A 16,993-nucleotide genomic window follows, 5' to 3' on the forward strand; every position below is an offset into this window, starting at 1 on the left:
GGCATGAAAGGATTTTTATTTGTTCATTTACAAACCTCTTTTATCTCCAAATATATATATATATTTATATATGTATGATTTAGATGAGCTTCTTACCAAACCTCCTCTCCTTAGAGTGTGTTAACCCTGATGCTGTGACCATACACCCATTCTCTAGGTTCAGCCTCTCCTCTACTGTCCGGGCTCTAGGACCTAAATTTTAGGTAATTGGTTTCCTCCAGGTTATATATGGCCTAGAAGGAGGCTCAGATGTTTTTCTTAGCATTTGATCCTGACAAGCTTTCTTTAACCTGGCCTGAAACAGGATCAAGGGTTTTGATATTTGGGAATTGGACTATAATTAGAAGAGCTCGGCTACTTCCTATCTGTTTTGTTCTCTAGTCACTAATAATTCTTCATTATACTTAGCCATCATAATTTTTCATTGTTGTAATATGATCATCTGCTTAGGGCTTTATAGTGATTAATGTGTTTCAGTAGAACTTACACCCTGAACAGCAGAACTACTACATATGTCTTTTGCATAATTGAGGGAATAAAGATCTAAAATTAGTCATTTATTCAAAAAAAGATTGTAAACCTACCATGTCATATTGCCATAATAAATTCTGGGAGCCCTTAAATCCTTTCTGGATTAGGTGGATAAATAGAGGGAGAGAGCAAGTTACATAATCATTCTGTACCCCAATTCCCTCATCTGTAAAATAAGGATGATAATAGAACCAACCTCCTAAGATTGCCATGAGGATTAATACACGTAAAACACTTAGAGCAGTATCTGGCACACAATGAAAGCTCAATGAATGTTAAAATACATTTGTGTATAGTTTAATGATGTTAGGTGGTTTTGTCATTGTGTGAACATCATAGAGTATACCTACACTAACCTGGGTGGAATAACCAACTGTACTTTTAGGATAGATGGTATAGCCTATTGCTCCTAGGCTACAAACCTGTACAGCATGTTACTGTACTGAACATGAAATAGGCAATTGTAACACAATAGTGACTATTTGTGTATCTAAATACAGAAAGAGTAATGCATTGTGCTATGATAATTACAACAGCTATGGCATCACTAGTTGATAGGAATGTTCGGCTCCATTATAATCTTATGGGACCATTATCCTATATTTGGTCTATCATTGACTAAAACATTGTTACGCAGTGTGTGACTATATTAGTATTGGAATATTATAATATTAGAAATTAAAAATACTATTTAAAGAACATTAATGTTGTTGATGGGTAGATGGGTAGAGGAAATACCCTGGGGATAGAAAGTGATAGAACACTGTCCCTGCCCTCAGGAACCTTCTAGGGTAATGAGGGAGGCAGACACGCATAAACAAATAATTATAGTGTAATACAAGAAACTCAGAAGAAATATCTAAATCTCTTAAGTCAGAGTCTAGGAAGATGAGTCTAATTAAGGACTAGCTTTTCAGTTTCAGAGGCTAAACCAATGGCAAGTTCCTTTTCTCTGTGTATATACAAAGTACAGTCCTTATGCAAAGGGCGTAGGCAGACTCACAAGGTGTGATAAAATCAAAACCAGTTTTTCATGTCACCTCCTGCTTTTCTGAGATCTAGTGGGGGATAAAAAATTGTTAAAGTAAGTTTCTCACCAGTCTGTAGTGAGTACTTCACATATAGACAACAGGGAAGAGGTTGTAGAGTTACTTCTTAGCCTATAGGTTTCCAAGCAAACTGGATCCTTCCATGTCCAGTGAAGAGAGAAAGAGTTCTTCTGTGACTTGGTCTCCACAAGTGTGACAGCAGACTGAGTCCATGTCCATTCCTCTCAGGTCATTCTTGAGAGAGCGCCCTTGGACTCTCTGCTTATGAGGGTGGCTGAGAATGAGCCTGACTCTAGTCAGCAGTGGCCACGCATTCAGAGGCAGGCTGCTCAGATATTAATAACCCCCAATCCTTCCAAATTACTTAACTGAAAGTAAAGTGTATCCTTTATTTAAAACACAGTATGAGTATTGTGTTTTATAGTGTTAGTGTTTTATAACAGAAATATTTGCTGGGTGAGGGGGTAGAATGCAGGGGATCCTGAAGGAATGTGTAGGAACAAGCTTGGAGTGAGATATGTTGGTACCCAGGGCAGGCTAATACTTTTATATTCTGAAACCTAATATTGTAAAAAATATTTGCTTAGCATTTAAATAAAGAAGAGGGAGAGTACTCTGTGGATGAAATATAGAGTAGTTCTTAGTTTTCCCTTTAATTGCCCTAGCTGATTAGTTCTGTCGTATACTTGCACACGCATCTTAGCAAAACAGAAGTCTTCCAATTAACCGGATGCAACTTCCTATGAAGGTAGATTACTGGCCTTCTGTTGTCACTCGAGCATGTCCCTTTGTGGGCGTCTCCCCTCTATCACAGGTGACATGTATGTGCACTCCTTAATCCAACTTGCCAGGATCTCTCCCTGAAAGGAGTTCTGTATATACTTGTCTCCAGATTTTTATAATTTTCCATGTTTTAATGCCCCTTGGGGATTGGCACTCTGGGTAGCTACCCCACTCGCATACTTTTCCCTGTCTCTGAGTGGGATTTTGCCAAAATGAGGAGTTGTGAAATGTGTTCTGTGATAAGAGAACATGGTGTGTTATAGGAAGAGCAGACAGTTCTCTGTGGCTTCGAAGTACACAGGGTAAAGGGAAACAATGAGCGAGTGACAAGGGGAAGGCTGGTCCTGGCACTGGTGGAGAAACTGGGAAGACTGGTTATGGCAAGAGAATTTGCTCTCAGACAAACCAAACTCAGGCCTAGAAATTTGTTTCTTTGTAAAATCTGAAAGCACAAAGTTTTTTTCAGAGATTTGATTCTTAATTTGGTTTGGGGAGGGGATCATGGGTTTTTTGAATATGTGATAAAAGTCATGACCTTTCTTCCTTGTCAAATGTACACACATACACATTTTTTGTTCATTTTTAGGGGGTTCACAAACCATCTTCCTCAAATTATATCCAGTAGAAACCGTATATTTAGGTAGAGAACCATTGCTTTTTAGGATAGCAGGGGGAAAATAGCACAAAACAAGTGCAGTAGTCCTCACTTAACATTGTAGATAGGTTCTTGGAAACTGGAACTTTAAGTGAAATGACATATAATGAAATGTTTTTTTTACCGTACCTAATTGATACAAGCAAGACTTAAGTTCTTATGGCAATATTTTTGGTCACAGAAACATCACCAAACTTCTAAATAAAGACCCAGAACACTTCTAATATTAAACGTTGAAATAAATGTGAGCTATATATACATTTAAGAAAGAGTAATAAAAACAAGTAAGATAATTATTTACCCAACTTTTGGTGAATCAGTGAGTGTTGGTGGTTGTAGTGGTGGTGGGTTAAATCAAAGAATAAATATTTGCAAGGCGAAAATTGTAAGGAACATCTCTTACAATTTAACCATGCAGTTAAAAAACAATAACAAATATGACAGGCTTGCTGAGCGCTTTCATGCTGCATCATTTATTGCCGTGCATTTGTATGATTATCACATACTTTATGAAATTTTATTGTATAATAATTTGTATTCATTCATTCATTCATTTTCCAACCTGCTTATTCCAGTTCAAGGTCAAGGGTGATCAGAGCCTGTCCCAGCAGCTCAGGGTGCAAGGCAGGAGCCACTCCTGAACAGGACACCATCCTATCACAGGGTGCACTCACACACACCTTCACCCACATTCCCTCAGACTGAGACGTAACATGACAGTGAACGTGATGTACACATCCCTGGGAGGTGGGAGGAAGCAAGAGTACCTGAAGAAAAGCCACATGGACTTGGGGAGAATGTGCAAACTCCATACAAATGGTGGTCCCAGCCAGGAATCAATTTGTTTTTTCTTGTCAACATTATAATGAAATAATGTTATTCAATGACTCGTATATATCCTAGCATGCTAATTATTATTTTATATAATATATATTATATCTATATTAATGTATATGTGTATACATATACATCCTAGCATGCTCATTATTATTATATACAGAAGTAAAAGATGTTTCAATTTTTGGTTTCATTTTCTAATCTTTTCCCATTCTGTTCTTTAAGTTTTCAAAACTCAGTAGCTTTCTGACAAACTAGATTTTGAATTAGATTTGTGCTTACTGCAATCTACATGTAAGCCATGATATAAGTTATATGTATAACTCTTGGTTATAATGTAAACTTGTCTCTTCACTCTTTAGCTGCTCTTAGGAAACAACACGCAGCCGAACTCCATCTGGGGGATTTTTTAGTTTTTCTTCGCAGAGTTGTGTCTTCAAAAGCAATTCAATCAAAAATGGCTTCCCCAAAGTGGACAGAGGTCCTTCTAAATATAGCATCTCAGAAGTGTTCTTCAGGTATATGTCCTTTGCCTTTGTTTTAGAGTATTTATATATAATACACGTATTTTATTATAATAATTCTAGACTTTAACAACATTCCTGGGATGTGAGAGGAAACCACATTCTTCATCCATCATCCCTTGACATTGATTTCAAGGCTTTTATTGTTTTTTGAGTACCTATTTGATCAAAAGGAAACTCTAGTTTCAGGAGTAAAAATTGGCAGAAAATTAATAGTATAAAGTAGTACTGGAGAAGATCACAGAATTAATCTAGAGAACTTGATCTTATTTGTTCAGATTATAATACTGAGAGTAAGCAGAGAACATCCTATTTACTACGATAATTTGGCATAGGTTCTGACCTTCTTGGATTATCAAGATGCACATCTGAATTTGTCCATTCTCTCTTATCATGATGTAATTTCCATTTCCTTGATTGTGACTTCTGATTGTGTGATAATCTATGACAGTTCTATATAATAAGCTTAATTTCTGGTTCTTAGCCTAAAAGTCTGGTCTGGTTACTTAAATTACTATCAGTCTTTTCCTAGTCTGTTTTTCTTAAATTGTGGTAAAATGTACGTAACATAACATTTACCATTTTAACCATTAAAGTGTACAATTCAGTGACATTAAGCATATTCACAGTGTTGTAAAACCACCACCACTATTCTATTTCCAGAACTTTTCATCATCCCCAGTCCATTTTAAATATGCCAAAACATAATGTAATCTTCATGATACATATTATTTTATATATTTACATTCTCAGTAAACATATAAATACTTTAGTAGTTTTTCTTAACTAGTATAACTGACAGCTTTTTTTGCTTTAGTAAGGTTAGGCTTATATAATATTGAGTTTGTAGAGCATAAATAAAAATCAGATATTAGTTTATGTTCAGCTGGTCTTATTAGAGTTATGTGTATAAAAAAGTACATATTTATGCATCATCAATGTCCTGTCTCTACCTTTGCTTACTTTAGAAAAGTATGATCTGCTTATTCGCTGTTAACCCTAACAATCTCTGTGAGACAGTCAGAGCGTGGACAGGAGAGAGGCCATGAGAGAGAATGATAAACATGGACTTTAGAGATTAATTCTACCTCTGCTGAGCTGTATGACTTTGGTCAAGTTATTTAACTTCTCTGAGTCTGTTTCCTCATCAGTAAAATGGGGCTATAATTCAGAGTTTGTGAGGATTAACAGAGTTAATGTGTATGAAATGCATGGTACAGTACCTGGCATAGGTAGTTATTACAATGCTTTTCCTATTATATAAACAAAAACAGAGACATAAAGATGAACATATTCATATGCATTAATGGATACAGGATAGATCTAGAATTCTTGGGATAATAGTTTGAAGTGGAGTCCTTTCTACCCATACATGCTTAACAGCCTCAGGGGTTTTTTTCCCCCAAATTTCATTTTAATTTTGAATTTAAGTCACATTGGTAATAAGAAAATGTCTTTCCCTCCAGGTATTCCTCTAGTTAGTAACTTAAGAACAAGACTCCTTGCACTTCATGTCCTCGAAGCTGTGCTACCAGCTTGTGAATCCGGTGTAGAAGATGATCAAATGGCCCAGGTTTCTATTTTTAAAGTTATTAGATGATGTTTTCCATATCTGATTGACCTAAAGTCTATACTTACACTGTCTTCAGTTGTAAATGTGTCACTTATTCAATAGCATAACTTCTACTTTTAAGACTGCTTTCTTTATTATTTCATCTCCAAGGAAGGAGAAAGAGAGATTAAGTTATGGGATGTGAGAAGTGGTGGGATAGAGAATACTTGCAAGGTCAGAAGAAAAGAAAAATATATGGAATTTCTTTCTAGGTTTGGGCCTCTAGAGAGAGAAATGTGTGAGGGTATGTAGTCTAACCAGAGGTCCATGTATTAATAGTAAGACAAAATAAAAGCCACTTTCTAGTGGATTAATGATCTTTCTTAAAAAAAGATATTTAACATATAACCACCAAAAGTAGCTGTTGAGCATTGGTATTACCTGACTTCACGTGTGACTTAATATTAGTGATATATCTTTTCTAAAAGTACTTAAAATTACTCTTTACAAATATTGTCATTCTCTTTCTTTCAATAAAACAGATTGTTGAACGCTTATTTTCCCTTTTATCGGATTGTATGTGGGAGACACCCATTGCTCAGGCCAAACATGCTATTCAGATAAAGGAAAAAGAACAAGAAATAAAATTACAGGTAATTGATTTTTCCAAAAAGATGTTTTTAGACTGCAAAAATGAACATCCTGTCACCTGTCTCTGGATGCCTGCTCCTCTGAGGGACCTTGCTCTATCAGTTATTCCATCTCCTGTCTTTGCATTGTCTCCCTCTCCACTGATTCCCTTCCCTTCAGCTTATAACCATGCTTATCTTTCATTCCCCACCTCCCAAATCACGCTTTTGTCCACAAAGCCTTCTCTGTCTTCTCTCTTGTTCTTCACTACTAAGCTTCTTGGAAGAGTAATGTATATGTTTCAGCCACTTCCTTACTTCTCATTATCTCTTTGACCCAATTGTATATCTTCTATCAAGGTCCCAAAATTAAATGACAAAGATAAATGTTAGTTGCTAAAATATAGTGTATATTTTTTTGTCCACATCTTATTTTATCTCTGGAAACTTAGCCTTCTGTTGTTTTTAAAATACTGTCTTCTCCTGGATCTCCATATACCCTCTGCCAATCCTTGATTCCCTCTGGAAGCAACTCTTCTTTCGTGTTACTTTTACCTTGCCTCCATCCCAAAACATTGGTATTCTTCAGAATTCTCTCGCTCTGTCACCCAGCTAGAGTACAGTGGCATGATCATAGCTCACTGCAACCTCAGACTCCTAGGCTCAAGTGATCCTCTTGCCTCAGCCTCCCAAGCAGCTGGGACTATGACACTCCACCACACCGGCTAATTTATCCTTAGCTTTTTTAGCAGTCTAATCCATACCCAAGACCATTTTCACCCACTTGCAATGTCTTCCAAACTTAAATGCTAGCCCAGTTGTCTTTCCCTCAAACCTTCCCCTTTTCTTTCTGTCCCATTTATGATTGAAGGCGCCGCCATTTAATTAGTTTTCCAAACCGAAATTCCTGGGAATTCTAGACTCTCCCGATGTCCCTATGCATGAAGTCACTAGGCTCCATTGATTTTACTTTCTGAATAGCTCGTGAATCCATCTATCTGTCCATCTACCTTAACTATTCTCTTGGTTTTCATGATTCCACACTTTTTCTGTTTTTTCTTCTACCTTAGTACAATGGCCTGTTCTCATTCTCCTTTATTGGTTCTTCCTCTTCTGTTCAGTCTAAGTGGAGTATTCTGAGGCTTAGTCTCAAGACCTCTTCTTTTTCTCAACAATCACCCCCATTCCTTTCCCCAAAGAGACCTTATTCAGACCCATATTCCATTGATTCCCAAATTTTTAATTCCAGTTCTGGCATTATTCCTGAATTCTAGATTTATATACCTATCTTCTGCTAGTCTTCTCACTTGAATGATAGTTTGATAGGTATCTCATACTCAGTATGTCACAAGTAGCATCCCTAGTTTCATCACTTTGTGCTTCTTCCCCAGCCTCCTAGTTAGTTACTTAAGTAAAAAACCTGGGAGTCATCCTTGATTTTTCTTTCTATTATCCCCCCTTCCCATTTTCTTCATCCACTCAATATCTAGGTTCTGTTGGCTCCTCTCTAAAACATAGCTTGAATTTACCCACCTTCTTATCTCTTCTGTCATCACCCTATTCCAAGCTGTTGTCATATCTGGCATGGACTGTACAATAGCCTCCTAACTGATCTCCCTGCTTCTGTTGTTACCCCCTAAGTCCATTCTCTACACAGGATCCAGAGTGGTCTTTTAAAATTATCAATCAGAGCAATTGGGCCTCTGTTTAAAACATTCCAATCGTTTCTCATTATTTTTGGGATAAAGTCTAGAACTGTTTGTCTTGTCCTCTTGGCTCACTGTACTCTGAACAACTGGCCACCTTTCTGTTTCTTTGAACACGGTAAGCTTGTTCCTTCCTTAGGGCTTCAAACTAGTTATTCCCTCCAGGTATGTTTCTTAGAAACTGCACATCATTCAGGTCTCAACTTAATTATCACTTCTTCAGAGAGTCGTTCCTTAATTAATCTAGAGTAGTTTCCATACCTTCTTTGTCACATCACCTGTTTTAATTTCAACATAGCACTTATTGCCTGTATTTTCTTATTTATTTATTTTCTGTTTCTCTTTTCCAAAACATGAGTAGTGTGAGCAGAGGCTGCATCTGTCTTTTATACTGCTGAATATAAAGGACCTGATAGAATACCTGACACAGAGTAGATGCTTAAAAAATGTTCATTGAATGAATGAATGAATGAATTCAGGCCTCACTATTTCCTACCTGAACTCTTACAGCAATCTCCTGATTAGTATCTCTGCTTTCATCCTATATACACTATATACCCTGTATACCCCCTTCATCCTATATACACTATGTAGCCCTTGTAAAATGATGGTTATAAAGCACAGATCTGATCACAGATCCCTTATGTAAATCATTCTGTGTAGGCACTTCCTATTGTCTGTAGAGCATAGTTCAAACAATATGGCATACAAGGCCTTCCATGATTTCATTTCTTCTTCTCTTTCTGGGCTCGTTTTCTGCCAGTCTCATCCTCCAGACATTACATACTGCTTGTATTTACTTTAAAGCACTGAACTCTGTTGTACCTCCATGCCTTGGCACATGCTGTACACACTGCTTTAAAATGCCTTTCTCTTCTTTGACCAGCTGCTTGATGCCTTCTCATTATTTAGGACTCATCTTAGAAGTCACCTTCTTTTGAATGCTTTGACCTTCTCAAGCATGGTTAGACACTTACACTTTTATGTTTCTACTATCCCTATTATGTAACTTCTATTATTCTCTCCCTGTAATACTGGCATTATTTATTTGTCCTTTTGTCCACTAATTGGACTGTAAGCTCTTTATGGGCAGGGACCATGCTCTATTTATCACTGTGCTCCTATTACCATGCGCATTAACTGATCTATAGTAGATAAATATTTGTGGAATAAAACCAAGGTGCCTCAGACTCAGATCTGGGTTACTCCAAAATACTGACCCAGCTTCCTTTCTGGTAGAAGCAGGGAGAGTTGGAGGAAGAAGATGAGAATCTTCCTATCCAAGAAGTATCTTTTGATCCAGAGAAAGCTCAGTGCTGTTTAGTGGAGAATGGACAGATTTTAACTCATGGCAGTGGAGGAAAAGGATATGGATTGGCATCAACTGGAGTAACTTCTGGATGCTATCAGTGGAAGGTATGTAGAATTCGAAGGAAGTTTTAGCATTTTGTCTTTAAGTCCTTTTTTCTCAGGTTCTTATGAAAAATGTGTGGAACGGCTTTTTAAAAAATCACTATATGTAAATGTTCTATAATGTTCTATAATTATGTAAGATGCTAACATAAATGGAAACCGAGTGAAGGATATATAGGAATCTGTACTATTTTTATAAGTCTTGTAATTCTGAAATTATCTAAAAATTTTAAAAAATGAATGTTTAAAAAATCATGTTGTATACTCCAATGAAGGGTCACACACAGCACATTTTCCCTCAGCAATGAAAATGCAGAAACACGTGTGTGATGTTTTTGCCTAGGAAAGCCCATTAGAGATTCAGTGCCCAAAGGTTTTAATTGGGGGCTGGTCATGTAGGTACCCTCTGCCTGGTATGTACTAAAATTTTAGATTCCCAGAAGGAAAGCAAGGATTTAGCATAAACCATATTATTTGTACAAACAGTCTAGAAACAGTGAGCCAGGCTTTTCAGGTAAATTTTTATCAGTATACAGAACTGTTCCCCAGTCAAGTTCCCCTATGCCAGCCAAGGGTCAACATTGCAGGCAGGCCTTTCTAAGGATAGCCGTCTCTGTTGTGTTAACTCCTTTTTTTATTTGTTTGTTTGCACAGTCCACCCCCTTGGCTTTTGGGCACAGTGTCTTTATGGTAAAGCTATCAACAGGAAACCATGCAGCAGGATGAGACCAGCCTATAGAATTGAACTTTAGTTACTCCTTTTAAGGGTCCTGGGCTTAGCCAGTCATTAAGCATAAAGATCTATCTTAAAAAATCATATGTGTCTTCATTCTTAAGTTTTTGTATTAACTTTAAAATTTTGAGGCTGAGTGTGGTGGCTCACACTTGTAATCCCAGCACTTTGGGGGAGACCAAGGTGGGAGGATCATTTGAGGCCAGGAGTTTGAGACCAGCCTGGACCACATAATGAGACCCTATTTCTACAAAAAAAATTTTAAAAAGTAGCTGAGTGTGGTGGTGTGTGCCTGTAGTCCCAGCTACTCAGGAGGGCAAGGAAGGAGGATCACTTGAGCCCAGGAGTTCGAGGTTTCAGTAAGCTACAATTGTACCACTGCACTCCAGCCTGGGCAATAGAGCAAGACCCTGTCAAAAAAAAAAAAAAAAAAAAAATCTGGCTTAGGCATCAATTTAGTACAGCATAACTCCAGCCAATCCAGGGCTGAGGTAGTATCTTGATAAGGCACACACAAAAGAAGTATAATCCCATAGGGCATATGTGTTATCCCTGGAAACAAAGAGTTTTTAATTGTTAGGGTACCTCTAATCAGAACATATTATAGTCAGGCAATACAGGTTAACAGGGCCCCAGTGTGTCTTGCCACCATGGGGCTTCCCACCCTCTGCTCCCAGTTCAGTCTGAACAATTTAGTTGAGTCCTTGGTTCAGAGGGACTGTCTAAAGGCAGTCGGTTTTAAAGGATTTTGTTGTCTGTGATATCAGTTTATCTCAAGAGTATGGGCGACATCTGCAGGTGCTTGTGGAAAGTACAGGAGCTAGGGGCCATGCCCTGCTGCCTTATAGTCTGTCAGGTTTGATGGGAGGCTCAGCAGTCAGTTTCAGTTTAAAGTGCTCACAGCAGCTCTCACGACAACATAGATTCCATCCCCCCCCCCCCCGCCCCCGCCACGCAGTAGGAGGAGAACTTTAGGAATAGTTCTGGAAAACAGAGATCATTAATGCTCCCCCCGGCTTTTCCACACCTTCCCAGATCTTGAGTTTTCGGTTTTTTTCTGTTATTATGAAATGAAATTGATGTGTCCCATTTAGTAATTATAACTTTAAATTTTTAAAAATAATTTCTAATTTTTATCTAGACTTTGTCCACAAGGGTTGGGTACAAAAGGAACAAAAGAATTTTCACACAAAAATATGTCTGTGCACCTTAACCAGAAAGGTTAGGAATTGGTCAGGACAAAATCCCAGTTACAAATTGAAAAAAAAAAAAAAAAAAAAAAATTACAAAACCTTCTAACTCTTTTGTCCTAATCATTTATCCAGTGAGTAGTTTCGAAAAAACGATGTCTCTTTCTAGAAAAAGCTTCATTTAATAAACTGCCTTACTAAGGTATGTTGTGTATCAGGAAAAAGGTGAGGGATGTAGAATCAAACTATCAATCCATTGTTGCAAACTGCAACTAATCCAGAAAGCTGAACAGGATGGAACATCACCAACAGGGGATTGAAAGTCCAATCTGTTAGAGTGGACAGAAGGATATTACTCCCTTTGGTATGCCCTCTCCAACTTGTAGCTTTTAGTAGGAATCACAGGGTAGAAATGTATTTAGTCTTTGTATCAGAAATATGTAGCCAGTCAGCAGCTCAAATTTAGATGATTTCTTCAAAAACCAAGCCCTTTCTCCTGGGCATCTGCAAGAGACCTGGACAGTCCAGCCAGCATCCATAATATTTTTATAGTTTGTGGCCTCACAGAGGCATGTCCTAAATCTGCAACAGTCCCAGGTTTTGAGTTTTGTTCATTGATCCAATGTCTGCTTTTAGTTGAGCACAGCTCATGTTGGGTTGAAACAGCCCATAGCAGATAGTATCAGGTTTTAGCCTAGAGTCAGGTCCAAGCAATGAAAATGTGTGAGTTCAGGATTCTAAAAAGCCAGCAGTTATTTTGAGCAGCAATAAAACCTAGATGCTGTAGAAACAAATAGCTGTGTTTTAAGTTTAGGCTTAAAAGAAAGGCTTTCCTAAATCCTTTTTGCTTGTCAGTATTAGAGTCCAAATTGACTCCCACAAAAATATGCACTTCAGGCTGGAAAATCATCAGCCTGTGAGTGTTAGATATATGCTTTTAAAGAATTCATCAACTGAAAAGTGGTTTTTAAAACTCAAGTGTATCTGTATCTCTCCATCTGGAGCCTGCCTTTCTTTTTATTTTATTTTCCTTTTTCCAGAGGCTCTGATCAGAAAAAATCATAGCAAAAATCAACAATGACAGACATTTGTTTTGTTTCTAATACTCACAGAGTTTAAATTCTAGTCCACCCACTGGTGGCAAAAAGCAAGGAAACTGTGACCCATTAACATGTTTTTCTTTTGCAGCTTTCCCCAATCAGGATGATCCCTTAGAGTTTATGACGTTACAAGTATGCAACATTTTGCATTTTTTTAAAAAAAATCATACATTCAGATGCAATAGCCACAAAACAAAGCTGTTTTTAAAAATTTCCTTTCTCCCCCACCCTCAGATCTCAAGTTTACTCAAACTCCTAGCAGTAAATTTAGCATTTACAAGATAAATTGTGGGGAGGGAGGGATGGAGAACCTGCTCTAGCAGTGGCAATAGCTAGGCTGAAGAAAATGGCTGGAATCGTTTCCCCCCCCCCCCCCCCCCCCCCCGTCTATTTAAAACTTTGCTCCAGTCCTGGGAACTGATTTAACCCTTTTTCCTTCCACTTGGAGGAAAAAAAAGCAACATATACTTTTAATATTTTTGTTCCACTCAAAACTCACTTTCAGGGATTTTTGACCCTTTCCCCTCTGGCTGGAGAGAGAGCAACTACAAGCTATTTTTTCTTATTTGGCCCACTCAAAGCCCATTTGTAGGTGTGTTTGGACCCTTTCTCTTCATGCCTGCAGGAGAGAACAACACAAATTTTACCCCAGCTGCTTTTTTTTCCTAACTTTAGCTAGCAAGGCCAAAAGTAGCCAGAGGATCTAGCAAGCCAACTGTCCTGTGGTTGGATTTATCATTTTTAAATTCCACAGATAACTTTTACTTCTCACAACAGATAGCAGCTCACCTCTGTTTTATACACTGTGTAACTCAATAGCCTCCCAGCCACCAGAGTTTTGTTTTCCTTTTCTCTCTTTCTTTTCCCCTAGTATTGCCTAACTATATTTTAATGAGTCAGCTTTGTTCTAGAATCTCATTGCTGCCACCACTGTGTCAGGGGTCTCCAAGATCACCCTCATTACATTCAGAGATTCACTAGAAGGACTCATAAGACTCAGCATATAGATATACTCATTACTGAGATTTATTGTAATGATGCTGTAAGTATATGTAGCCAGATGATAAGCGAAAGACACAGGTGGAATATGGAGGGATCCTCATGCAGGCTTCCTTATGTTTTCTCCCTCCCATATGTATAATCTCTCTCCAGCAACAAAAATGTAGCACATAACATGTGTGATGTTGCTAGGGAAGCCCGTTGGAGACTGAGAGACCAAGGTTTTTACTGGGGGCTGGTCATGTAGCCTTCTACCTGGCATATACCAAAATTCCATACTCCCAGAAGGAAAGCAGGTATTCAGCATAAACCACATACATTGCTTGTTCAAATGGTCTAGGCCAGTGAGCTACCTTTCTCACTTAGGGGAAGTTTTGTATCTGCACAGGAAGCTGTTTACCAGTGGAGTTCCCTGATACTAGCCAAGGGCCAGCGTGGCAAGTATGTGTTTTACAAGAAAGGAGTTAAAAAATCTATATGTAAAGAATTGAAGCTTCCCATTAATAATTTTCTGGACTAGGCACACTTTCTCAGCTTCATACTTAAATTGTAAGCTAAAGCTGCATATTTTAAATGTTATAGGTACTCAAAGGTTATTCTAAATTTTCTGCAAGGTAACAGATTCTAAAACAGTGTGTTTTAGAATCTTTATAAATTGATGTAGTTTTCTTATGTTATTTTCACTTAGACTGAAAAGAAACTTAACATGTTCCTATAAATGCATAAGTATTATATATAAACATATTCCCCAGTATTGGTTAATGCAGTTAATAGTATATAAGCAGGTTTTTTGAGTATTAATGAATATTCTCACTTTTATTTTAGTTTTACATTGTGAAGGAAAACAGAGGCAATGAAGGCACATGTGTTGGAGTTTCCCGCTGGCCAGTGCATGACTTTAACCACCGCACTACCTCGGATATGTGGCTCTATAGGGCCTACAGTGGTAACCTCTATCACAATGGAGAACAGACTCTCACATTGTCCAGCTTTACTCAAGGAGATTTCATTACCTGTGTGTTAGATATGGAAGCCAGGACCATTTCCTTTGGGAAAAATGGAGAGGTACTGAAATCCATTCACAAGCATTGCATGTTTTCATATTTTTATTTACATTTAACTGTTATTCAAGTTCTAGTTATTCAGTTTATGGATTGTGTTCACTCTCCTCTCCTTTTTCTCTAATAATTTCTGGTTCTTATAATATTTATCAGTAACAAAACAAACAACAGAAAGATAGCAAAACCCCAGTAAGATTTTTGAAACAGGTAAACAAATTAGGATCATTTATTATATGTAGAATTTCTTTGGTTAGCAAGGGTAATTGAGATTTCTCTCTAGTAACTTTTGTTTTGTCTCAAAAGAGCTTTGAATTCTAATATGGTCGGATATTATCAATTTTTAAAAATACTTTGTTTCCTTTTTCTTCTCACTTTTGCCACACTCTAGGAACCTAAATTAGCTTTTGAAGATGTGGATGCAGCAGAGTTGTACCCATGTGTAATGTTCTATAGTAGCAACCCGGGGGAAAAGGTAATGAAACCTCAAGCCTTTATGCTTAAGTATAAGAATATTTGTTATTTTTAATTAATATTTTTAGCATCAGATAGAATTTATAGATTTAATAAGCTGTTTCCACTATTAAAAGTATTTGACTCAGGTAATTCCTTCTTCTAGAAGAAGGTTAGCTACTTTTAGAAATTGCCTTTATATTAAAGGCACTGTTCTGGCAATTCGAATATAGTGAGTCAACTTTCAAACATATGTGTAATTACAGAAATTACAGGAACTAGTTTAGGGATAATCTAGTTTATTGGCAATTATGGACATGAGAGAGAAATCTAGAAATAATCTTAAATTTAATAAGATGACATTAGCTAAATAATGGATGCCATTAGCTAAGTCATAATGGGGAAACTACCTTTCTTTCATTCATCTGAGGGAGTTTTCAGACCTTGTAGATTGGTATAAACTTGAACTTTATGAGAACAATATTAAAAGGATACCCTCTCACTGAAAACTTTTTTCCATGTCATCTAAAACCCAGGCAGAGACAGACTTGTTTGTGCTATCCCTGTGCTGGTGGGTGGATTTTTTCCCCAACCCCATCCTTGCACTTGAGGATGTATAGTGTAGCTTAGGTCCAGTCTCAAGAATTTCTAGTCAGTTTGGGTGGAGAGTTTTCAAGTTATCTCATATATAATTTTTCCATAATGCAAGTGCTGGACCTGGTAAATGCTAACCATGAAAGTTTATCCTGTGCTTTTAAATATATATTTTTTTAATTTCAAGGAGTTATAATTTAAGGCTAGCTGGGCACAGCTTCTTAAACAGCTGGGCAACAAAAACTGAACTGGAGATGAAGTAAAGAGGCAGCCGAGTGCCTGGTATCACCCCTTGACTTAATGATTTTCTTGCAGCCTAAAATAGGTTCTGGCATGTTCTGGTTAGAGTGATGGCCTGGCTTTTCAACATCTGTGACCCTTGAGAAATTCATTCAGCCTTAGACTATGCATCAATCAGTTTATTCTACCTAGCAGGCTTTTCTGATAAGTTTCAGAATCCCTGAGAAAAACAATACTAATAAGAGCTAACATTTGTTTAACATTTACAATGTGTGTACCACTGTACTTAATAAGCACTTAATGTGCATAGTCTCATTTAATCTTTAAAATAACTATAGGAGATAGATACAATTATTAGTGTAGTTTTTTCATATGAACAGTTGAGGCTTAGAGATATTAAATAACTTCCCAAGATTATGCAGAATTAAGATTTGAACCTAAGGCTTGCTCTTCTTTTAACTTCTGTGTCTTATTTGCAATGTGTTTCCAGATTGTGACTATTCCAGTTGTCTAGATTTACAATTTTACCTTTGTGCCCCTCAAACAATATAAGGTGGTCCTAGTAGTCATTATTATTCTTATATCTTGAGGATAAGAACAAGTATATTCTCAAGGCTTTTTTTTGGACTAAATTGAGTCAATCACATACACCTTGGTCTATATTCATCCTTTTTGTGTGTGTGTGTGTGAGAAAGAAACAGATATTTTGGGTTTTATTCTGGTACATGTATCCATTGTATAGTGGTGAAGTCTGGGCTTTTGTACCCATCACTTGAATATATATTCATCTTTCAAGTGATCCTAACCACTCTGGAATTCACGTGCTACAGGAGGTTTAAATGACAGGGCAGCTTATTCCACAGGACCATACTACTACTAACTTCAATAGATCTGTAACATTTCTTTACTCTTTGTTGGGGGCAGTTGGTATATTGCACAAGTATTAA

The 16,993-nt window shown here is 37.3% G+C and overlaps 2 protein-coding genes across 3 annotated transcripts in view; one reads left to right on the forward strand and one right to left on the reverse strand.

Moving 5' to 3' along the window:
* HERC1 (HECT and RLD domain containing E3 ubiquitin protein ligase family member 1) overlaps positions 1 to 16,993 on the forward strand; it is a 193,418-nt gene that overhangs the window by 114,136 nt on the left and 62,289 nt on the right. For both annotated transcript variants that reach the window (XM_069482949.1, XM_069482959.1), the window contains exons 31-36: positions 4,218 to 4,373; positions 5,846 to 5,952; positions 6,474 to 6,584; positions 9,506 to 9,682; positions 14,527 to 14,766; positions 15,151 to 15,234. In XM_069482949.1, the coding sequence (XP_069339050.1) occupies positions 4,218 to 4,373; positions 5,846 to 5,952; positions 6,474 to 6,584; positions 9,506 to 9,682; positions 14,527 to 14,766; positions 15,151 to 15,234 (875 nt within the window). The remainder of the gene's footprint in view (positions 1 to 4,217; positions 4,374 to 5,845; positions 5,953 to 6,473; positions 6,585 to 9,505; positions 9,683 to 14,526; positions 14,767 to 15,150; positions 15,235 to 16,993) is intronic.
* The window catches only part of USP3 (ubiquitin specific peptidase 3), a 186,991-nt gene that overhangs the window by 12,953 nt on the left and 157,045 nt on the right, over positions 1 to 16,993 (reverse strand). The gene's annotated exons all lie outside the window — the stretch shown is intronic.

Source organism: Eulemur rufifrons, chromosome 2, assembly GCF_041146395.1.
Source record: "Eulemur rufifrons isolate Redbay chromosome 2, OSU_ERuf_1, whole genome shotgun sequence".
Taxonomy (NCBI): Eukaryota; Metazoa; Chordata; class Mammalia; order Primates; family Lemuridae; genus Eulemur; species Eulemur rufifrons.